At 37.6% G+C, this 24,630-nt stretch overlaps 2 protein-coding genes and 1 pseudogene across 2 annotated transcripts in view; 1 reads left to right on the plus strand and 2 right to left on the minus strand.

The window, feature by feature from the left end:
• Nucleotides 1-24,630, minus strand: part of LOC148953632 (OTU domain-containing protein 5-B-like) — a 75,691-nt gene that overhangs the window by 33,040 nt on the left and 18,021 nt on the right. Inside the window, exons 4-6 of the mRNA XM_089087284.1 lie at nucleotides 22,435-22,532; nucleotides 17,892-18,047; nucleotides 14,806-14,962 (exon numbers count right to left, since the gene is read on the minus strand). Of these exons, the coding sequence (XP_088943410.1) occupies nucleotides 14,806-14,962; nucleotides 17,892-18,047; nucleotides 22,435-22,532 (411 nt within the window). The remainder of the gene's footprint in view (nucleotides 1-14,805; nucleotides 14,963-17,891; nucleotides 18,048-22,434; nucleotides 22,533-24,630) is intronic.
• On the minus strand, nucleotides 6,879-8,127 carry LOC148953633 (uncharacterized). The gene has a single exon (XM_089086750.1). It carries the CDS (start codon nucleotides 8,125-8,127, stop codon nucleotides 6,982-6,984), a length of 1,146 nt encoding a protein of 381 aa, XP_088942876.1. The 3' UTR covers nucleotides 6,879-6,981.
• LOC148953634 (sec1 family domain-containing protein 1 pseudogene) lies at nucleotides 10,338-12,173 on the plus strand (annotated as a pseudogene).

Here is a 24,630-nt window from a genome sequence, read left to right on the forward strand (position 1 = left end):
GGAGGGAAACGAAAGACATCCCTTTTGTCAAAGAAAAGAAAGCCAACACGTAGTGTAACCAGAAGTCCCAGGAAGAATAGAATTGTCAGATCGAAACTAGATTTCTTCTCCTAAAATGTCCTACCTGCCACATAAGGATTCTCAACCTTCAATCACCGCCTCATTGAATCTATTCAATGCTGAAAATGTTGATGTGAGTGTCAAGCATGGATACTATGAACAATTTTTTCCACTACAACCCCTCTCCGATAATATCCAATTTCAAATTTATTCCAATGAAGACTACTTTATGGACATGTCTTCAACATTTATAGATTTACAAATGAAAGTGCGGAAATCCAATAATACAATGCCAATTGGAGCTGATGAAATATCCTTTGAAAATTGTATATTACATAATTTATTTCATCAAATTAGTGTCTGCATCAATGGCACGCTGGTAAGCACAAGTAACACTCTCTCAAACTATGCAAGCTCTATCCAACTCATGCTGATGACACCCAAGTCATACAAGGACTTGAGAGGCGCCTCCAATGGATATGAATATATTACTAATACTGATAGTACAGACGCGCTTAAAAATGCTACAACTAGTGAATTACATCTAGTTGGAAAAATATATCATGAAATATTTAATATACCCCAATGGCTGCCGCCCAATGTTAAAGTAGATATAAAATTGACGCTTGCACCATCCTATTTTATATTGAGAAAGGAACTTGCTGCCAATCCTGATGTAAGTCCCTCCCTCACCTCAGCAATACTTCATGAACGCAAACAACAGTTTATGAGTTCTGTTGCTTTGGCCGTGGAAAAACTGAGATCTAATTGTAACAATATTAAACTACTTGTTCTTCATACAATCACCAATCAACGACATATTGCCATGGGGTCACGCACCTTCACCGATTCATCCTTTATCAATGGTGAAATCCCCTCGAAAATGGCTTTGGCATTTGTAAAAAGCGCCATTGCAATAGGATCATGGACTGAATACCCACATAAATTCGAGATGTTTGGACTTTCATCTCTTGTGTGCAAAGTAAACGGTATCCCTCTCTACAATCTATCTTTTGATAAATCCTATAGAACATTGTATGAGTTGACCATGCAAACCCTAGATCATGACTCGCAACTATTTGAAAATGGTATAACCGAAGATATGTTTGCTAAAACACACTGTATTATTGTATTGGATTTGTCTGGCAAACAGGATATGAGTACTGTACGTACGGGGACTGTGAGTTTAGAGTGTACATTTGCCAACCCATTGGCTGAGAGTGTTGCCCTAATCTCACTAAATCAATATGAAACCTATTGTGAAATCACTCCCGAAGGCAGTGTTCTACTAGACTTGGCGCCATGAACACCAGTCAAATAATCAGTGTATTTAATATGGACCCCTACATGTCTCAGTACAAATCCTATTGTCTGCCCTCAGACTGTCTTGGAAAAATTCAAAGCGTGAACAATACCTTGATTATTGTTAATAGCAGTCCATCGACTGTGCGGACGGGTCATAGGCTGTGCATCTTTCAAACAGCGAAGAATATCGAATTTTTTGATCCTCTTGGTCTACCCTATACATTCTACACACCACACGTCAGCAACTATATTGAGAGCAGTGGGAAAACTATTATTCAAAATCGAAAGAGGGTGCAGGATCTAACGACTAAGAGCTGCGGCTTCCATGCACGGCTATATTTTGTGTTCCGATACCTTGGATATACTTACTAGCACTTTCTCAATATTTATGATGAGAATCCCCGTCTGAACGACTTTCTAGTGGAAAATATCCTTACAAGTGTATTTAATATTGATTTCAGTGCCCTAAGAATAAAGTGCTTAAAAAATGTTTGTGAATTTGTTTATTAATAAAATGTATATATACAACAATGTCTTTAAATCTTTACTTTTAGATTTCGTCATCTGTGTATAGGTAACTCTCGTGAACAACTAGTTACGGTAAATCATTTGGCTTCACTATATATTGACATTGATTGATGGCAAAGTCGGTGTCAAATTTTCTGCACTACAATATAAATTCACTCTTGTCATACCTCTTTGTATAGTCAGTGATACTATTTGCATTCATGTTATGAAATTCACGAGTTTCAATCTGTCTATTTGAAGCAATATCACATACAGTGTTTTCAAATGGTGAATCACATTCGGTAACTGCCAAATAAAAATCACTAGGTTTATAGTCATAATAGGCAGTGTCGTCACAGCGATGACGTAGAAACCAGATTGTCTTGTTACCCCAACAGTTGAATCGTAGACCAGATTCCTCTTCCCAGAATAATTTAAACCCACGACGATACCAATCTCGTAGAAATAAACTAAAATCACGTTTAGGATTCTTTCTAATCATAGCGGGGTAAGTATTCTCCCACTGATCACATTTATCAATGATACAATTGGAACATAGGTGCCCGCTAGGGTGAGAGTCACACACCTCTTCAAGACATGAATTACAACCTTTAATTTGTACAGCATATCCTCTATGTAATTTTCAAGGATTACATAATTTACACTTTTCATTATAGTCATCAATAATTGTACAATTCTCACATTGAGTCCAACTGCCAAGAGTGTACATGCACAATGGGCATATATAGAACATTTTGGTTTCCGATGTCAACTCTCTCACAGCTAAAACGAAACTGATCCTCTTCGCGCCATAAATTCAAAGTGTAGGAAAGGGGAGAGGAGTAACTCTGTGACGTTGCCTCTTTCGAAGGAGGAGCCATCTACATTGGCAATGAATGTATATCCACGATATCATTCTGTCGTGTCGTGATCAAGATATCAATAAATTGAGTATAAGCATTTGAATCGCACTTTAAAAGTTGAATAGACAGCTCTAGAAAATCATCATTCAAAATCAAATGTTTTTCCGTAAACAGAGATCTAATTCTCTCTTTCTCAAATTTATTCATTTTTCAATCCTTTCACTCTGACTGCCAACTCTAGACTGAAAAGAAAGTTGGCTCGGAAACAACAACAACATTGACCTTGAGATTTTGCCTCGAATAACAACAACAACATTGACCCTATTAACCACGTGTTCTCTCTAATGACTCAAACAACAACAACATTGACCTTGACATTTGGCTCGGAAACAATAACAACATTGACCTTGACATTCGCTAAGAGCGTGCCAAAAACACACCTGGAGAAAGAGGTCATTGACCGATTACGCAATCATTCTCCCTAATGACTCTATGCCCATATATGGTGTGGGTACCGGAGTTATAGGGTCATCTCTACTAAGTTATAGTACCCTTTTTAAGAGTCAAAAGTGATTTGAGAGAAACCAGCCCCCCCCTCATCATTCCCCCAAAGACATCCAATCAAAATTTGAAGATAACAATTTTTTTAGTATAGTTGAAGAGTCCGGAATTATGTCTTTGAGGAAGACTTCCCCGCCCCCACAGCTCTCAGGGCAAGGGTTTTAAGTTATGCCTCAGGGGCATATAAGGTTCTTTAGAAAGGTAGGCCATATATTCTTTAGAAGGGACTCATTGGATTGGTAATCTGCATTTCGAGTGCCCTTTTTAAGAGTCAAAATGATCAAAAGGCATTTACCCCCGTCCCCTGAACACGTCGTGTTTTCCCGAAATACATCAAATTAAAAATTTCGAAACAGCCATTTTATTCAAAATATACCAAAGATCATATAACAAGGCTTTTGGGGCTGAAACAAACCACCAGAGCATAGGGACGGAGGGTTGTAAGTAATGACACGGGGCATTTAAGGTTTTTATGGATGGGATGGTTGTTTAACTTTAGAAGAGGCTCATTTGGTTGAAAATTGGGAGTTTTAGTTCCTTTTTAGACGTCAAAAGTGATGGAGGGCATTTAGACCCCCTCCCTGACAACCACTATTTTCACCAAACGCATCTGATTAAAACTATGAGATAACGATTTTGTTCAGAATAGTCCAAAGAACATATAATAATGTCTCTAGGGGTGGCACAGCCCCCAGCGCCCTGATGATTATAATTTATGTTAATTTCTATTCGTTTTCGGTTTCATTTATTTATTGATGCTGATTTGTGGTAGTTGTATGATTGGTAGATTATTTGATTCTATTTTTGTTATGTTTTGGTTTAATGGAGTTCTTTACTTTTTTTGAAAAACTTATTTTGTGGATTTTTTTTTAATTAATTGCCTAATATACCTTACCATGTGTTTTAACCTGAGGCACCTTTTAAGTCCACTACGGAATTCTTGCATTTTGTAAGTAGGTTTGTAATTTCATTCTGTGAATAGAGGCCTCTTCAAAAGCAAAAAAAGAAACAACACTAACTGACTTTGGACTTAAGTGTGTACGTATCGACAAGCTCTTCTCGACTTCGGCCTGTTGAACCGATCAAGTGTTTACAGTAATTATGGCCCAAATACTTCCTCGATATTTAGCCTAGTAACCTTACCTCCGTTTGTTTTATCCCAAATACCAAAACGCTGAAGAAGCTAGTCAAATAAACTTGAATAAGAAATAACATATTCCTCTTTAAAATACATTTGTTTGGGTTCGACCTTAGTTGGCTTACCACAGGGCTTAGGACATGAGCACGGACCTTCTTCACAAGTAGCGCAATAACAAATCCAGTAAGTCAAAATATAGGCCTACTTGCAACCACTTTTTGTTGCAACCTCTATGCACGAATCACGCATGACAAACGTCGTGGTTACATAACTGAACGTTAATATGAAGTGAGTTGATAATAATCGTATCTGTAATCTACGACACCCTGTAATAGCAAATTTGGCAGGTTATTTCTGCATTACAATCTCCAGGGCTGTATAGGGGAGGTGTAGCAACAGATCTAGGGTGAATGGGGATCTCCATGAAACTCTTAATTTTGGCAATAAGAGGAGCAAGTTGTGCAACCTGACGCTCTGTATAATAGGGCCTAACACATGTGAGTGCTTCATCAGAAATGATGGCATTAAATGCCTCCTCAACCTCATCATCCCAAAGTCTAGGTTTTAACCTATTCCTAATAGAGCTAGGTTTGACGCACTTTTTTGTAATGACTCCCAAATCATCTACCTCTTTGCTTTCCTCTTCCGAATTGCGATATTTTGAACTCATTAGTGCAAAATCTTAAACATCCTTCTACACATAGTCAAACAGTAATCCTCAGAAACAAAGCCCGAATCCTAAGTTAGTTTGACTTAGTTCCAAACGTTGGTCACATAATTGAGAAAACTAAACACAAATTTACATCAGCTCAAATATTTTTTTGAATCATCGGAATAGAGTAAAAATGATTATTTCACAGGCAGTAAATAATTTAGAAAAAACCAAAATTGCCCCTACCCTTCCTTACTTTTTATCACAGCAGTCCAAGTAATATACGATATTCCTCAATTTCAGACAGAGGGCTGAAAACATCTAGTTCAGGAGGTTTTCAACCATAAGAGTTTTCAACCTCTAAATAAAAAGTTTTGAATAGTCTGCTTATGATGATGATTTTAGACGGTGATGTTTAGTTCAGAAAAGGGATCTCACACCAAGATTACCCTCAAAGATCATCTGAAGTAAATTAGTATGCTAAAGATGTCATGGTAGTAGTTCAATTTGCACTTCAATTTTTATAAGAGACAGCAAACTGTTCAAAACAGTAGGGGATGTAAGGAAGGCACTAGACAAAGCAATTGTCTTTAAAATGATCCCTTAAACAGCTCTCTATGACGCTCCAGTGCCCCACTAGCAGCAGAGGAGAAGAAAAGGACACATCACTGTTACCCATGCGAAAACGTCATTTTCCTTGTTGTTCAAGGCAGGGGACTCTAGGTGCCATCTTTTAGGGGTTTCGGGTTATTTTGCAAAATACCCATGAATTTGTTTTCAAAATAACGTTTTACTATTAAGACTAATCGAGATAATAGTTACCATTCATGCTTGAAAAAGCTACAAATGGCAAAACGCATTTTTTTTAGTTTTGGTTACTATGCCTTGAGTCGTCCTTTACTAGGGTATAGCGACCGCTGCAACCATGATTATGATCGTTTTACGGATGTTTACGTCGACCAAGTGAGAAAGGATATGTTTAAGTTGGAAAGGTTTTACTAAACTGTAACCTAACTTATCCACTTAGCATAGAAAACTACGTGCGTAGTGTGAAAGCCACGAAATTCAAAAATTTCTCTCATTCCGTGGGTATTGTAATATACCCACGGAATTATTAAAATATTGTAATATACCCTACATTCCCAAAAATGTTTTCCCGTATACATTTTTACAAGTTATTGTTCAGTAGACCCTGAATGATAACGAATATTTTGAAAATAGTGTTACAAGATGAATAGTTGCCACTAGACATCTTTTTGGAGTATTTTCTTTTGTCACTTTCACCTAGCTACAATCATCTAAAACATTCTCACCCTATATAACAAGTCTCAGCTAAAAAAGAACAAAAAACTAAACGCTCTATGTAGAATGTGCAGAAACTTACAAGTTTCTGTAACAATTTTGTTCACTACGGTACTTTTAAGGGAGTCATTTTTAAACAGATATTTCTCTCCCTCTAAAAAAGGTCCCGCCCCCAAAAAAGATGTAAGGTTTCCCTTGAGTTTGGCACCTATGACCACCCGCCAATTTTGACTTTTTAGTAGGGTGAGATGTAAAACGGCACGTTTCGGATCTGGTTGAAGCCTACCTTCCATACATCTGCCGATCAGCCGCAATTTTTCGCATGGTTGAGCCTAGATTGATACTCAGTCAAAATTCACAGTTAGAGGGTTCTGATGAGACAATACCCTCCGTGGGATATATAAATTTAATATTTAAAATCGCAGACATTTAAGATATATAAGATAATTTCTTAAGCCAGTCTCATTGTTAGACATAATCAGAATCAGAATCATTTATTAACATAAAAGCTTTCGTAGTCAGGGTTTAAATCCCGACTAAATCGCGCTATTATTTACAAAGTAAACAAAGACACAAAAAAATTAATACACATGTCACTTATTGTAGACAGAAACATAAAAAGGCACAAACGAATTGCTGAAGCGATTAGTGCGACACTTGGGCTGGGCTAGTTTTGTTGCTTTTGATCTTGTAGTTACTTTTTTTGTCAGCATTGAGGGTAATATATTTCTGTGTTTATCACTTGTCAGAAGAAACTGGCCAAATTTACAGATAAGTTGAAAACGGCGGTCGTGAAGTGACGGCAAATTTAGTTGAGACAGTGCTGATTCGTAATCGGTGTACTGATCAGACAGTATGGCCTTCACCGCTCTTTTCTGGACTGATTCGAGTACTTCGCTCATATAGGCAGTGTTCTGAACCTGTGGACCCCATACAGGGCACGCATACTCTAATATTGGGCAAATATATGTCAGGTAGGCTGTTTTCAATTGCGGCACTGAAAAACCAAATCTTCGCATCAGTAAAAGGGTACGCATGGCACAGTTCGCCTTTTTCACTACCTCTTGGACGTGGAGGCTAAACGAGCAGTCAACGCTGAACGTAACACCGAGAATAACTGCCGACGATTCGCTTTGGTATGGTGGAGGGGGGCACTGAAAATCCCTTTTGAGAGGGTTAAATCGAAGAATTTTGGTTTTCGTTTCGTTGATTCGGAGGCTGTTTTCAGAACACTGGTCTCTAAAGTTGTCGATAAATGATTCACTGAACTGGGGAACGGTTTGAGACTTCACAATGAGGTATTTTAAGAGGGTGGAAAGGTCATCTACGAATTTGAACCGTTCGTCAAAATCGGCAAGGACGAAGTTGGTCACTGCCAAGAACAACAAGGCAGCGAGTTTAGTGCCTTGTGGGGCACCACACGTAAGCTCAGACCATTCCGAATCAGTATCACCCGGGTAGAGACCACATACACTCTGTAGTCGGTCACGTAAGAAATCTATTATTAATAAGAGAATGTGTCTGCAAGTTCCCATAACCTTCAGATTGTTCACTGCAGTATAATGGCGTATCAAGTCGAAGGCTTTTCTATAGTCGGCTAGGAGGAGATCTACAATTGTGCCTCCTTGGTCAAGCCATTCAACAATAAGGTGATACAGACGCACAAGATAAACAGTTGTACTACTACCTTTCAAGCACTCGTATTGGTATGGATCAAGAGAGCCCTGGACTTGTGACATAAGTTCACGATATATAAATGATTCCGCTACCTTAGAGAGGTTCGGAACTATCGAAATTGGGCGGAGCTGGTCGCAAGATTTTGGGTTTTTCACTTTTGGAATGACGCGCACATAAGCTCTCTTCCAAACACTGGGGAACACTTGTTCGCGAAAACATTGGTTAATAATAGAGCTGAGTGGTTTTGCGAGAAAAATGGAGAACTCGTGTAACAACTTAACAGGGAGTTTACCAGGGTAAGACGCACAATTTATTTTCAGTTTCTGAAGCTCCTTAAAGACAGCATATTCAGATACTTCACATATCTCATCAGTCCCGGTGTCAGCAATGAGACTCTCAATTTCTGAGTTTATGATTGATGGGTATGTGGTGCATATGCCGGAGAAAAATTTTTTCACTTCAGTAGCTGATGTCAGTGTGCCGTCATCTTTGAGTAGTCTCAGGTCCTTTGGCGTTGATTTCCCTGCAAGGGTTTTGACCGAGGAGTGCCATTTGTGAGGGTCAGTGTGCAGTAATGGCGTTAAATTTTATAATAATTAGAGGAACATGTTTAGCTTCCCTGTAACTATGGCTTTATAGTTATCGATTATTGATTTTAGTCATATTTTGACCGGTCGTTCGCCATTTTATCATCAGGTTTATTTGAGAATTGAAATTCCAACATGCCTGATGATAGCACAGCAAAGGACCGTTCGAAGAAGAAGAAACGAAGAAAAGACAAAGAAATGTGAAAATAAGTAAAACTTGACACATTGTTGCAAGACCGCCAAGAAAGAGAATCATTTCCGCCACGACTTCCACCACGGGCAGGGAATCAAAAAGTGGCATGACGTCAGATAAACAACTTAAGGCCAAAGAAAATACGCCGATGCTACTTTCTCTTTAATATATTGGCTGTCTCCACCTATCATAAAAAATAATCTTGTAGAGGAAAACTTCCCGCATCTTCACAGGTTTGGACCATTTCCCACTCTTTGGAATTCAAAGTTTGAAACCGGTTATGGTCAGTTGCAAAAGTTTTCTTTTAGTCCTATTTACAGTGGTTAGGAAGCGCTACCTTTTCCTCTTTTTTCTTGCACTCCTCCTGGAATTCCAGAAGAATTGCTACTCCAGTGTTGTTGCTTAATGCTGCTAAATTGAATAATATGCCTTCACACTGATTTGGCTTTATCTATTAGAACAGTTCTAGCCCAACAGGTCAAACAGTGCTTAAGTATGACGTTATGTTTATCAACTGTTCTTTATCAAAGCGCATCTACTGAGGCAGACTTAGTAAGGAACGATGAGACCTCCACTCCATGTATTTTCTTCTTTTTTTCGACCACTTCGTATAGAAGGATAGGCCTTCGAAACATGGGAGAGGGTTAATTCAACTGGAAATCGAAAGTTCTAGTGCCCTTTATAACATTTGAAACTGATTGGATTAAGTTGAGGAATAGAAATTGTAAGATAACCATTTGTTGTCTAAAACCCAAACCAGGAGGTCTAGAGCCCCCCCCCCCCTCATCATCTTGAAAAGCTTTATTTATTTAATTTTTTTACAAAAAACTGTATTCTGTGGTATATTTTACGCATCATGCTTTATGTTCGTTCTTTACTAGATTCCAGCTGAGATCGAAGTTTTCACTTATCTGAATTTGTAAATAATTTCCAGAAAGCTGCAATGTGCAGATAATATTGTAAGGGGTTAGACACTAACGAGGACTCTCTAGGAGCTGCAGAAAATACACAAGGATTATGGGAGCCCTAGAGAGTGGAAGGCCCATTAGTTATCTTATTTATTTGTTTTGTTTGTTATCCTTTATTAATCGTTTATTGGCTAAAAAAAAAATCTTTTTTTTTGGGGGGGGGGGGCCAAAAATTTATTATCTAGATGTTTTTTAACATAAAATTTACGAAATTGGAAACCATGGAGGGAATATCAGACGAGTTTTATAACCTTCGAAGTTTTTACTATTTATCATAAGCGTCACAATAGTTTGACGATATTTACATATCGCGAGCAAGACGAAAAATTTTAACACGAGAAACAAAATTTATTTACAGCAATTGCAAAATTATTTGCTACAGGCTAGTGAACAAAAATATATTTATGGCTAATTTTACTAATGGCCAAATTTTTTTTACGATGTCTAGGAATTTTGCAGAAAAACCAATCGTTTAGACGAGATTTGTGACTAGGCAAAATGAAAAATTACGTTTCTTGGTAAAAATGTCCATCAGAAAGTGTCAAAAGGACATGCTTAAACAAATGTTGAACTTCAATAAGCCTCTTACAAACATAGTCTGTGATTGGAAGATGCTCATCTACGACCAATTTTCTCAAGAAATAATTGCACATTTATTCCTTCAGAAAGAACTTGATGAAATGGGTGTCTTGAAATGCATGAACCTTCATTCCTCCCGAGAGGCGGCTCCTGCGAGTCCGTCCATTTACTTCTGTCAGCCAACTACCGAAAACATTACTCGGATTATTCAAGACATGAAGGCAAATTTATACTGCCAGTACTACTTCAATTTCACCGGCAACATTACGCGGCCTCTGCTAGAAGAGTTGGCACAAGGATCCTTTGATAGTGGTATATATGATGATGTGCATGAAGTTGTTTGTCAGTATACTAGTTTTATGTGCCCAGAAGAGAACTTGTTTACGCTGCGGTCTAAAATTGGCGCTGAGGCTCTAGGCTATTACAACCTGGTTAGATCTGGAGCCACTGAGGAACAAATCGATGATATTTTGCATCAAATTGTGGAAGGGCTGTTTGACGCTTTTGCAACAATGGGCCGTGCCCCTATAATTCGATGTCCAAAGGGAAATGCTGCAGAAAAAGTAGCTGAACGACTGAACAATAAAATCAAAAGTTACATAAGCAATCCATCTAGAACTCTATTTAAAAGAGATTTCGGATCACTCAACAATTTTTGTCAAGAGAGACCGTTGTTGGTGATTCTAGACCGTGACATAGATTTAGCAACCTGCTTGCATCACGCGTGGACATATCAAACGCTTATCGCTGATGTTTTGGATTACAAATCAGGATTCGTCTCAGTTAAGGAGATGGATGAAAACAGTGGCAAGGAAAAGGAAATTACTTGGGAACTAAATGATAATGACAAATTCTGGATCGATCAGAAAGGAAGTGCTATTCCCTTCGTAACTGAAGTTCTGCAGCAAGAAATTAACTCGTTTAAACAGGAAAATGAGAAAGTCAGAAGTCTGAAAGAAACAATAACAGAAGGTGAAGTTGATTTGATATCTACAAACCGTCAAATCACTACAGCTACGTCCTCTTTGCTGCAGCTTGTTGAAAAGAAAAAACGAATTGAGGTGCATACCTCACTGCTTCAAGCGATCATGGATCAAATAAAAACGAGACACTTAAATGTGTATTTTGAATTAGAACAGAAAATAATGAGCAAACCAAGTCTTGAACGACCCCTCCATGAAATTCTTTCAGATCCTTCCATAGGAAACCCAGAAGATAAGCTTCGTTTATTTCTAATTTACTTGATTCGCACGCCCTCGATTCCTACGGAAGAGTATAATAAGTGTCAAGAGGCGCTGTTCGATTGTAGCTGTAATCTCGCTGCATTGAATTACATCAAGCAATGGAAGACACATTCTCGGCCACAAATGTCCACCAATTACTTTAAGGGTGGCACTAAGTCGGCCTCTCTTATTAGAAGCCTTTCAAAAACTTCGGCATCGTTCATGGATGGTATTAAGAGCCTACTTATAAAGCAAGATAATTTTCCTGTTACTAGGATTGTGGACCACTTCATGGAATTAAAGCATTCGACTGAAGTTGATGACTATCGATACTTTGACCCCCTGCTAAAGAGAACTATTGACAGGAATTTTAAGCCAAAATCTCCGTTCCAAGAATGCGTGGTCTTTCTTCTGAGCAGTGGGAATTATACTGAATACCAAAATTTGGTAGATTATTGCAAGGTAAAGGGCCAAAAGAAAATTATATACGGTACTACATGTTTGGAGAACGGGGCTAAATTTTTGGGCCAGCTGAATCTTCTTGGACAGGAGATTTAACTTGCCCCTTTGTATATCGCTTCGAATCTGCATTTACTCATTTTGAAGAGCTGGGCTCTTTATCCTTTTTTAACTATGAAAATATTTTTTTCGGTAACTATCACTTTTTTTCCCTTTTACTTGTATTATATGGTAAGTTTTGGCAGATCATCTGCCAAAAAGACAAAACAAAAAACAGTTATGGAATTGGTATCGAATGCCAAGAGAAGACACTCAGGACTTTATTTGGGAAAATAAACAAAGACAAAATACTGAATTTAAACCCAAGAAGTCCAAAATTTTATTCAAAATTTTGATTTCAATTTTAGTGTTCTTGGTATTCTAATTACTGAACTTGAAACTGAGCAGGGCTGAAACTTGAAAAATAAGAAAATAATTGCATCACAGTTTATGCAACATATATCTGCAATATTAATTGAAATAAACTGACTCAATATATTTCCCTTTATTTGTAGAATTCTGTAGAACTAGCAATTTTTATTGAAAGCTGTGCTTGCTCAGGTTTTTCGAACCTGTAGACTACTTAAGGACCGGTACTTGTTAATTATTCAGAACACACTCGAGAACTCTGATGTGAATGTGAGATCAGAGAAAATCGGTTTCATAGCCACAAAGACAAGTGATGGGTGACGTACCGGGTTTCGGCTGAAAACATTGCAAAAAACCTGAAAAGCGACACTGTGACAACGAAAGTGACTGAGCCCGTCTTCATTGGCGTTGTGAAAGGGATACCTAGTGGTGTAGCAGAAAAAGAGAAAAAAGCTGCGTCACCAGAATGCATAAAAGCGAGCCGTATGGGAAGCTCGTCGATATTCACAAAACATTTTCAGACCGTAAGTGCCCTTTTCTCTGGAATTGGACTTGGTATTTAGATCAAAAGTGATGGCTTTTGGATAGTAAAATTCTTGTTTAATCAAAAACGCTCCACATTTGCCAACACTATGGAAACGGAGCTTCCGAATGTAAAAATGCGGCAAAGAGTGTTAGATACTCCGGAGGACATACCTCCAATCGTGAGAAACCTTGTTCTGTACCTATTAGATGTGAACATTATGGAAGTGAAAGACATCCCCCACATACCATCAAGTGTAAATAACTAACCGAAGTTTCGAAAGGTTGTGGCTAACTTATCATCTAATCTGTTGTTACCCGTGCTGAAAGTTCTTTTATGTATGATGTACGAAGAGAAGTCTTCCTCTCATCGAATTGATTCGATTAGTTTCGGCGAAAATAAGTATTTAGTACCGAATCTCCTTTTTTCTTTTTATATAGTACTCCGTCACTCCCCTTTTTGTAGACGGGTAAGAAATACATTATTATTATAATGCATTGGATTTATATAATTTGGGCTATATACCCAGGTCATTGGCACATTAGGAGGTGGGGGTAAAGTATAGTGGGTCTGCATGCAAAATGTATTAGCTACAATTATTCTGCATATTATAAAGAAAGAATTATTTTCTAACTTCACGCCGTAAGTCCAACGCATTCTGTCAAAGCCAATAAGTCTTGTCGCTATGAGATATGAAACCAGTTTTTACATATCTACAGATCAAAATTCTTGAGTGTGTTATGAATAATTAAATAGTATCTTTCTGCTCCAAATCCTGTTTGTTGTATCGGCTGTATTTTCAACAAGAAGCTAATGAAAATTGACTGACTGTTTAACATATAATGATATTCATTCCAGGAAGAATCACAAATTTAGATTTTTTTTTTCAGAGCTTATTTCTGGTAAGAAGCAAATTGAACGTCATATCGATGTACTTTCAATTCCAAACAATCAAAATGATGACACCATTTGAAGTCGAATTCTTTTTAATTCTTCCTTTTATAAGATATGTTCGGATTTTCTACGGCCTACAATACTGCCCAAACTTGGAAATATGACGTCATGATTACAAGCATGTGAGGTCTTTAAGCTCAACATACCAACCAAGGCAAGCAAAGAGATGGTACGAAAGCCCAGCTTTTTTCTAGTTTAATTTAATATCTTATGTATTAGATAATTCCTTAGACTACGCTGCCTTTCCATTTACAAAGTTAAACAAATCAAAATATACAAAAACGGGTATAATTGTTTCCTTAGGCTAGTCTCTTATTCCCCCCCCCCCGTTGATAAAGGCTTCCAAATGCGAAGCCGTAATATTCGGATTATTTTTTTATTAAAACCTTGTTGTTTTATTACTGTTTTTCTCCACTGTTTCTGTTTCAAATATTATACCCTTTTGTCTATATTTTCATTTGTTTAAATTCTTCTGTGTTGTCGTAATCACGGTGTAAGTACCTTTCAAAGAGAGAAACTGACTTGGCCCCAAAGTTCCGGATCGTTTTCAGACGTATCCCATCCAAGTCTTTTTAAATAAACTTGCTTACCAACCTGAGCAGCAGAAGAAGGCTTCACTAGACAAATGTATTTAACGTGTTTACATCAACATGCCACAAAATAAGGGTGTTTACAAACATTAGCTGTAGCAGAAGATTTCACTAAATAAATGCGTATAACGTATTTACAGCAACATGCTACAAGATAAGGGTGTTTACAAGCCTGAAGTGCAGCAAAAGTCTTTCGATAGAAAGACGTTTTAGCAAGTTTACAGCAACATGTTACAAGATAAGGGTATTCACAAACCTGAACTGTAACAGAAGACTTCAATGGGTCTATTATACATCTCTGACAGAGCTTGTATTTCAACATGGTTGCCTTGGACAAACTCATTACGTTTTCTAATAACATATGAATGGAAGTCCTCGGTTATCCACTGACGGAAATAATCAGCATTGGCGATCTGGAACGAAATAATTATTTATCAATGAGCGTTTACGTTAAGACTTGAACAGTATCAATTTAAAAGGCGATATGTGCAATTTTTACAATTTTTGTTTGTAGTCACACTTTTGAAACAATCGAGTTCCATCGATTTGTTTGTCAAGTCTGTTTCATTTAGCTTTCAAAATATTTATAATTTACGTTAAAGATATTTAGAAGATATCAAATGAAACAACATTTTTAGACCTGACAATCTTAGCTTATTAACATTCAAGAATTAAACTAATAAGTCCTTCATAGTATTTAATCCTTTGGCAACCTCAGGGACCTCACAGTCTCGGCATGTAGAAATCCTTGGGGCGCTCCTAAACCGATGGCTACAATAGGAAAACGTGACCCATGGTGTTTAGCCCTTTCTGGCTCGACGATTAATGGGTAACAAGTCAAAGTAGCTTTTAGTTGGACTTATTTAGCTGACGGCCAAGTTTTTGCTGTGTTTATTTTCTTTCAAAAAAGGTAGTAAGTCGGATTTTTTATTTGTGATAGCAAGTAATACTGTGCTAAGATCAAAGCCAAAAGTACAAGAGGTATTGCCGGTGTGTAATAAAACATTTTAGCAAAAACAAATCCGACAAAGCCATTTCCAGCTGTGAAGGATTCTAGTTTTGGGACCTTGCGGTTCCAGTGGGAAAGGACCTTGCGTGGCGGCGACAGTAAAGTCCCGCAGGACGAAGTTGGTAAAATGGCACTTTCAAAAATCCAGTAATCTTGAAATTGTTTTTCTCTGGTTGGTTTTGACTTCCTATGGCCTCCTTTTGGTTTGGCTGGCCTCACTGATCACAAACGCACTCTATCTTTCACTCTCTCCACTGTATGATTTCATTTTAGGGTTGGTGCTTTTCCACAAGATGCGAAAGCGAGTATCTACCAATCAAAGTACCATACTGGAAGCCTTAGAACAAGTGGGAAGCGATCTTAGTGATTGAGATGAAGATGCGAACTGGTTTAGCAGTCTGATGAGATAAAGCAGAATCTACGGGAAGATACCAACACAGAGGACAGTGAAATGTAGCCGGACTTGGCTGACATGGTGTTCGCTACTGTTTTCCCGAGTTATCCAATCCCAACCAACACAGATCCCAGCCTTGCTCCGCCTTCAAGTACATCGGCACCAGTACCGTCTTGTTCAGCCAATCAACCCAAGAAAAATGTAAGAGTACCGCCAACGAAGGCAAAAGTCATTGAACCAGAAATGACTCGGAAGAAAGTTGCCGCAGAAACCCATCAGTTGGATATGATGAGTCATGAGGCCAATTTAGAGTAAATAGGGCGTGAATCAACTTTTATAGCTTTTTTCCTCACCTGCATAGGTAATGAGCTTCTGGTTTTTCAATCGAATCTTTATTCACTTTAGAAGGGCAAGAATTTCAACGTATTAAACGATAAACGTAAGGTATTCTTTGGAATAAATCCTTTAATAGGGAACTACCAACTTCCTAGCACGAGAGATTACTTGGTGACTGATACTGAGTGTCAGGGACACCTGGGTGTCCCTTTTGTATCTTCAAGGGTGTCAAAAAACGGGATCGAAGTGATTTTTAAGAAACTTGCTGTCAGAGACAACTTGAATATCAAAGCTGACGAGAAATACAGTCTTTTCAAGTTGGGGCCGAAGATTGACTTGCTCAACTTTCTCTTCAAAGGACGTTCCACGCTAAACCGATATAACCCAATGAAGCCGATAAAAATGGCTACAAGCTTTGGTGCTTCGTCTCCATGAGCAGTTTTGTCTACAATTTTGACGTTTATCAAGGACAACTCGAAGCTCTCGAGGACGATTAAGAATTCAGACTTGACGGCAGAGTCGTTCGACAAATGACTCAGTGGAAAAGAGCATATCATCACTTTGATAAGTTCTTTTCGTCTGTCTCCCTTCTTGAGTAGCTAAGGAGCTCTCTATCCCTGCACCCTACAGAACTCTAGATACAGGGAGTTTCGATCACAAACATTGTGGATTGATTGGTGTCTATAAAAGCATTAACTCCAAGATTGTTCTGTTTGCATCCAACTACCATGGTACAAAGGTAGTCTCTGCAAGAAGAAAGAATTATAATGGGTCTCTCCTCCGTTGTAATAGCCCTTCAAATAGCAAAAGATGATATCGAGCAAATAGTCATTGAAATGGTTGCCCTGGCTTTTCTACGGTTTAGTATTTTTGACATTACAATGCCCGTATTTTTCACACTCTTGTTTCCTAAAGAAAAAATTACCGTGCTTTAGTTCCGATGAAGGGTCGTAAGAGGATTCGTGTCTGTGCCACAGTCGAGGAGGAAATACGGAAGCACTTTCCAGCGCGATGTTGCAGTTAACAAGACGAGGCAATTGTGGTGCTTCGGTTCCAGTTGATAACCGTCTTAATGATCTGAGCGAGCACTAACCTCGCTTCGTGTCTCAACGCTGAAAATGCGAAATCTTTTCTCTAAAGCTAATTGAGTCAAGACCGTTCCCGATTTGCTACAAGCGTGCTGTCAAGTTTAGCATCAATGAAGGGAAGAACTGAAATACCGAAATTATCCTGAAGCCTAAATATAATAATAATCACATATTTCTTGCTTTTTTTATGAGAAAAAATTTAATAGAAGGATTGTAATCAATTTATTCCAAAAAATGTTTTTAAAAGATCTTGGAACCACAACGAGAGCAAACTTGAAGTTGCTGTTGTTGCTCTCTATATCGCATAACATTTGTGACAACCTTGTAATTTCTTTTCCTTAATGTTTCAGTTTAAAAGCTAAGAGTGCATAAGCCTCTTAAAAGACTTTCAAATCTTATCACACAAAAGTAATCAAAATTCTGTCTTCAGTTCTAGGCATGCAAACTAGAACTAATTTAATAGCGGAATTTTTTTTTATACAATATTTCCATTTACAGTACCAAAAAGAGCTTACAATATAATCCATACATTGTTGGCGAACTAGAGAGTGCATCTCTTGATCTCCATAAACTTGATCCGAAACTGATCTAAACAAACAGGCACCGTCGGGATGCATCACTTTAATTAGAAAGCCACGTTTGATCATCTTCTTCTCAAAGCGCCGCTCTTTCTGAAAGAATAGAATCAATCTTTAAATCTCATAGCTCTCATTTACGAAGATTGTTCTGATACTACTTATCTATTTCATCACCGCAACGTTCCTTGGATCTATATCTTGGTCTATTCCACCACATCTCTCCACCCACTTTGCCTTTAACTATTAAAAGTAAACAAGGTTATATATAACTATTATTACTATAATGTTCAATAGAATAATATTATATTACAAAAATTGTTTTATCAAACAGTTCGTGGTAACGAACTGTAAGTAAGGAGCGACCCGGCTCAATGGTAACCGAAACTCTAGAAAATGAAATTTTAATACCAATAGATACATCAAAAGAATCAGATTTTAATGATGATTTCAAATATATAAGTTTCATCAAGTTTAGTCCTAACTATCAAAAGTTACACGCCTGAGAAAATTTGGCTGATTTTCGAAAAAAGGGGAAAAGACCCCCTAAAAGTTACAGAACCTTAATGAATTACACCATCATAGTCAGCGTATCAGAGAACCCTACTGCAGAAGTTTCAAGCTCCTATCTACAAAAATGTGGAATTTTGCATTTTTTGCCAGAAGAAAGATCACGGATGCGTGTTTATTTGTTTGTTTGTTTTCTTTTTCCCCAGGGGTGATCGTATCAACCCAGTGGTCCTAAAACATCGTGGGAGGGCTCATTGGAACGCAAATTAAAAGTTCTAGGGCCCTTTTTAAGTGACCAAAAAAATGGAGGGCAAATAGGTCCCCTCCCACGCTCACTTTTTTCCCGAAGTCACCCGATCAAAATTTTGAGATAGCCATTTTATTCAGCATGGTCGATAATATGACAACTATGTCTTTTAGGATGACTTAATCCCCCAAAGTCCCCGGGGGGAGGATTGAAAGTTATGAACTTTACCCAATGTTAACATATAGTATTGGTTATTGGGAAGTGTACACACATTTCCCGGGGGGTTTTTTTCTGGTAGTGGGGGGGGGGAGTGGGTCGGGGTTTATGTGGGAGGATCTTTCCATGGAGGAAGTTTTCATGGGGGATGGGACATTGCTATGTAGGGGGCGCCGGATTTCCCAGCATTATTTAAAAAAAGATCAGAGATTATATATATATAAAAAAAACAAGTTTTTCAACTGAAAGTAAGGAGCAACATCAAAACTTAAAACGACAGAAAAAATTACGTATATGATTGGGTTCACCCCCTAGTCAATACATCACTCTTTAAGCCAAAGATTTTTTAGTACTTTCATAAGAGCTATTTATTCTAATTACCGGCCTTTGAGATTAAGAGGTCATTTTTAAAGAATTGGAACAAAATTCGAACTTTAGCTTAAAGAGCAAGGTATTGACTAGGGAGAACCCTCTAATATATGTATTAAAAATATATGAATATAGAAGTTCGTTACGTAAGTTAATTTGTAAGTTACGTATATTTATTACTAATAAAAACGTTCGCAAATAAAATTAAACAAGTTTCGAGAAAGCCATTTAACCAAAAAAAAGTAAAATTAATATGCAAATTTTGTTTTGATTATTCATTTACGATTAGCCAAAATCAAAACCTGCATTAATTCAAAAATGTTAAGAAATTAAATAAAAAAAAAAGTTTTTTTAACTGAAAGTAAGGAACGACGTTAAAACTTAAAACGAACAGAAATTATTCCGTATATGAAAGGGGCTGTCCCCTCCTCAACGCCTCGCTCTTTACGTTAAAGTTTGACTTTCTCACAACTCTTTTTTTTTTTAATGAAAAACTTTAGCGTAAAGAGTGAGGCGTTGAGGAGGGGACAGCCCCTTTCATATACGGAATAAGTTCTGCTCGTTTTAAGTTTTAACGTCGTTCCTTACTTTCTGTTAAAAAAAACTTGTTTTTTTTTATTTAATATAATCAAGAACCTGTCAGATGACAGACATAAAAAAGAAAAAAGTGGCATGCACTCTTTTGAAAATAAAGAGAAAATATTTTTTAACTCGTTCCCCAGAATTTTAATCCCCCCCCCCCCGACACACACACCCATAAAAAAGTTTTTTTTTCTGTAAGCTTCAACTCGATATCCAAACCATTCAACAGCTAAGGTTCTCGGCACCTAAGCTACATATGCTTAACTAGCTACGCACAAAATTTTTACCTTTTAATGAAACATTCTGACTGTAAGTAATATTTGCAATGAGACGTAATCATTTGCCTGTAGGCAGAAAAAAAACCCACATGTTCCCTTGTGAAAACTCAAAAACCAACTGACTGATCTCATTTTTGCTCTGTAGGGAAAATGTTCTATTACGGATAAATTACTATTTTCAGTTTATTTATCAGATTGATTTACCTTGAACGATTAGGTGTAAAATGAGATGACAAAAAAAAAAAAAAAAATCCTCCTATGCTGCATGGTCTAGGAACAAAGGCTTTAGCTAGTTATTGTGGGTTCAATTCTTAAAGGCTCGTGACATCAACTCCCACACATGTTCCCATTCAACTAGTTAAACACGTTTTATCTTTGGTAACCCACAACCTTAGTATTGAAACTTGTTTTAACAAGACCAGAGAAGAAACAAATTGCCAACTTGAAAAGTGTTTAATCCTTGCGGACTAAAAATCTAAAATTAAAACGTGTTTAAATTATTAATAATAATTTTTGAGTCTGGATATAGTCACATCAGTTTCTAAAAGGAACATATAGCACTTGATGATAATACTGAAAACGTGTTTAAACAAACTGTAAGTAAGGAGCGACATCTGATTTTTGAAAAAAACGGGGGGATCCTAAAAGTCAAGGAATCTTAGTGAATATCACACCATCAGATTCAGCGTATCAGAGAACCCTACTGGGGAGGTTTCAAGCTCCCATCTGCAAAAACGTGGAATATTGTATTTTTTACAAGAAAGATCATGGTTCCGTGTTTATTTATTTCTTTAATTTTTTTTCCAGTGGTCATATTGATCCAATAGTTCTAGAATATCGGAGTAGGGCTCGTTCGAATGGAAAGTAAAAGTTTTAGTACTCTTTTTAGGTGACCAAAAAGACTGGAGGGCAGCTAGACTCCCTCCCATGCCCCCTTTTCCTCCAAAGTCGTCCGATCAAAATTTGAAATAGGCATTTTGTTTAGCATAGTTAGAAGGTCCAAAAAATATGACCCACCCCACAGTTCCTGGGGAAATGGCTGTAAGTTATGAAATTTGCCCATTTTTATCGGAAAGTGCTCAGAAATTTTCCCAGGGGGGGGGGGGGGGTCAACTAGGATGGGTTCCCACGGAATTAATTTTCCATGGGAAGAGAAGTTTCCAGAGGTGAACTTTCCAGGGGAAATCTTAAAATGGAAGAATTTGACACAATTCCTATACGAAATTCTTTTATTAGTCATACTTTCTGTTTTCCAACTCAATTTTCCATGTGGAGATGTTCCAGGATAATTGTCAGGGGGATTTTTTAGCGGGGGAAATTCTCTCTAGATAATCTTATGCGGGAGCAATTTCCCAATGGGTTGGGTGGGCGATTTCCGGAGAAAAATTCCCACGTAAGGGGAATTTCCGAGGTGATCTGAAAAACGATTAGAAATTAAAGTCTTTTTCAAATGAAAGTATACTAAGGAGAATTTTTCATGAAGAACTGCTCGCAAGAAATTTTACAGGGGAATTTTCAGCGAGGAATGGAATTGTCCGGGGGGGGGGGGGTCCTAGTGTGACAGACTGAGGTGGCTATTGAGTCGTATCAGTTCGAGGTTGCACCAACTCGGAGTACTTCTGAGCGTGAGTTTCCTAAAGACGATTTACTAGCCTATAAAGGTAGCCTAGGCTGTAATCTTAATAGGTATTCTCTGTTGGTTCGTTGTTCGCACTACAGTAATACTGATACCCTCGTTAGGAACCCAAATACAACTGAGGTGTGCTTAATCTAATTTAATGATTTGTTTAATCGTGGTTTATTCACTACGTTAAAACGTGTTTAATCTAGTATAATAACGTCTTTAATCGTGTTTTATAAGACTGGGTAATAACGTCTTTAATCGTGTTTAATAAGACTGAGTAATAACGTCTTAAATCGTGTTTAATAAGACTGGGACGTGTTTAACCATTCTAAGCCTATAAGTTTGAGATTAAAACAGGCTTCAACTACCAATAATGGTTTTTAATTTGGTCACAATGACGTCCAAAGAATTACATTGTACTTGATTTTTAAAGGTTTTTGTCAATTATTTTTTTTTAATGAATTCTTTTGTTAAGAAATGTCTTTATCAACGTACAAAGTTAAGAATAAAATGTGTTTGAATATGCTACAGCTCACTTTAGCATATATTTAATCAGCTAACACAATTATTTAGGATATAAAGACCTTTTTTGACTAGAAATCATGTCACTTAATCCTACTTACGAAGTCACAAAATAAAAGCAAAAATGCAACATACTTCAATCCATTCATCTTCAGTAAGGTCCAATGGCAACGGCCCGTACTCATCACCACTATTATAGCCACGCTCGTCAGGGTTCGGACTTGAAGGTATTTCTGCAAGTAAGATAGTATTAAGTAACCAAAACTGTACTAAACTAGGCACGTGATATAACCATTCTGAACCATTTCGAAGCTTTCATGGTCAAGAAGAGGGTGGAGAATCAATTAAATTTATATCATATAGTTAGTCACACTGTTTTATAAGGATTCCCGCAAAATGCTGGCTGTTTTGGGTACTGAATACTATCACCAACCAACATCATCTAGCGGTATACAACAAAATCATAAAGATAAATACAAGAAATAAATAAATAAATAAGTAACAAATCATCCTAACGCAAATCCGCCTGAAGAAACACAGCAGCGCCAAGCTGTGTCAATTTCTTTTGCAAATTTTCCAATTTCTTTCTCTAACATTTATTATTCTTTGGGAATGTAAAATATGGGTTCAGCATTATTCGAATCCTATAGTCGAATTGGGATAGGGCTAACCGCAACAATTGTTTCATGGCAGGAAAAACACACGTGCAGCTTATAGGCTTATCATTTCGAAGATACTTCTACAAACTAATAGTTTCAAGCAGCCAAAACTAACCGGTGTTGATTGGGAAGCTTTATAAAATAACAGAATTAAATTTTTAAACCTGACACAAATTTAATTAAGGTATCTCTCACCTACAAACCAGAGTCTTGAAACAGGACAAAGAATTATCACTGGAACTAAAACGTTTACAAAATAGGATTGTCGACTTGCAAACTCGGCAAACGACTCAGCCAAATCCAGAGTCTTAATTATGGACTCACAATCCCGGTTGTAAGTAGAACAGTATATTCATGATCTGGATAATTGTTAGACCGGCAAATTTATAATCCGATTTGTCATTTTGTATTCGGAATTGTCAGTGGAAGAGACCTTAACTCTCTACTTGATAGTAATGTCACGTCCCAAGTAAAGTATAATACAAATAGTTAGAAGCAAATAACTAAGCTCCAACCTTCTACCTTCAGCCCCCTGCTAGAGTGGGTAATATGTGTTGTAAACGCTTTAGACTAAGCGCAATATATTATTACCCACCCCCTCTTGCCCTCACCCTGCCAGAGAAGATGTTCCAAGTTTCCACCCAATTGGTCCACTCATTTAGAAATGCATAGTGAAAAAACGAACAGCCAAACAACGCGTTTTATGATATTAACCATCTGTCATCTATTAGGGAATATGTACCTAAAGGGTATCCTAAGGAGAAGGGCAGGGACGTCGTTTGGGAGGGGCAAGGGGGGCAGTTGCCCCCCAGTAATGTGGAGAAAAAATTATTATAAAGCCCATACCCTTGAATATACGAAAGTAGACCCCTCTTGCCCCCCCCCCCCCAATGAAAATGTTGTAGATCCGCCCCTGGAGAAGGGTAAATAATATTTTAATCAATAGTGATATCGATTAAAACACTAAATCGTCTACAGAAGCAATATATATAGAATCCCCTCTGTGGAATGTGACAAATTCCTATTTATGAAATCAAATCATGAAGACCAGGCATTTAAGGGTATTTGATGCTTTAAAAAATCTCCCATCCTCGTACGTTATAGACTTTTTTGGTTTCTGTGGCAAACTATTTAGAATCGATTAGGGGGTCTTGCTATAACTTGTTGACCATGGATAAGAGATCCAAGTAAACGACAGAATGCTAAAAGCCGACGCCTAATTTCCCAGTAACCTTAGAAAACCAATTAATTTCTTCCACTTTGTACCTGATATAGAGATACTGTTTTAATGAAACTTCAAAAAGGGTGATATTTTTCCGATTAAACGGAGCTGAATTTCTTTTAAACTTCAAGACCCTAAAAACGTTCTAGCACACCTACTCGACAAACGCTGAAAATCTGCTCAAAAGAAACACCTGCTTTGATTGACAGACTGGCATTCCAACTCGATCCCCAAGTATTTTCATCTTGATCCCAAAGTTGTGAGACAAGACGGGATATACTCTCCTTTGACAATTAGAAACCAAGTGGAATCCGATTTAAATGTTCTCTGGAGAAAAATTGGCTTCAGTTACCCATGGCATAATCTCACGTGACTTGCCGCTTTCAGAAAAAGACTCCCCCCCGTGCGGAACTGGGACCGGGTTTTAAGAAATAACTAGGGGATTTCTTG

The sequence above is a fragment of the Artemia sp. Qi Xiang Cuo genome, chromosome 3 (assembly GCF_049724085.1).
Source record: "Artemia sp. Qi Xiang Cuo chromosome 3, ASM4972408v1, whole genome shotgun sequence".
NCBI lineage: Eukaryota > Metazoa > Arthropoda > Branchiopoda > Anostraca > Artemiidae > Artemia > Artemia sp. Qi Xiang Cuo.

Coding starts and splice junctions, on each gene's coding strand:
- LOC148953633 (XM_089086750.1), bottom strand. CDS start 8,127: ATGTCACAAGTCCAGGGCTCTCTTGATCCATACCAATACGAGTGCTTG.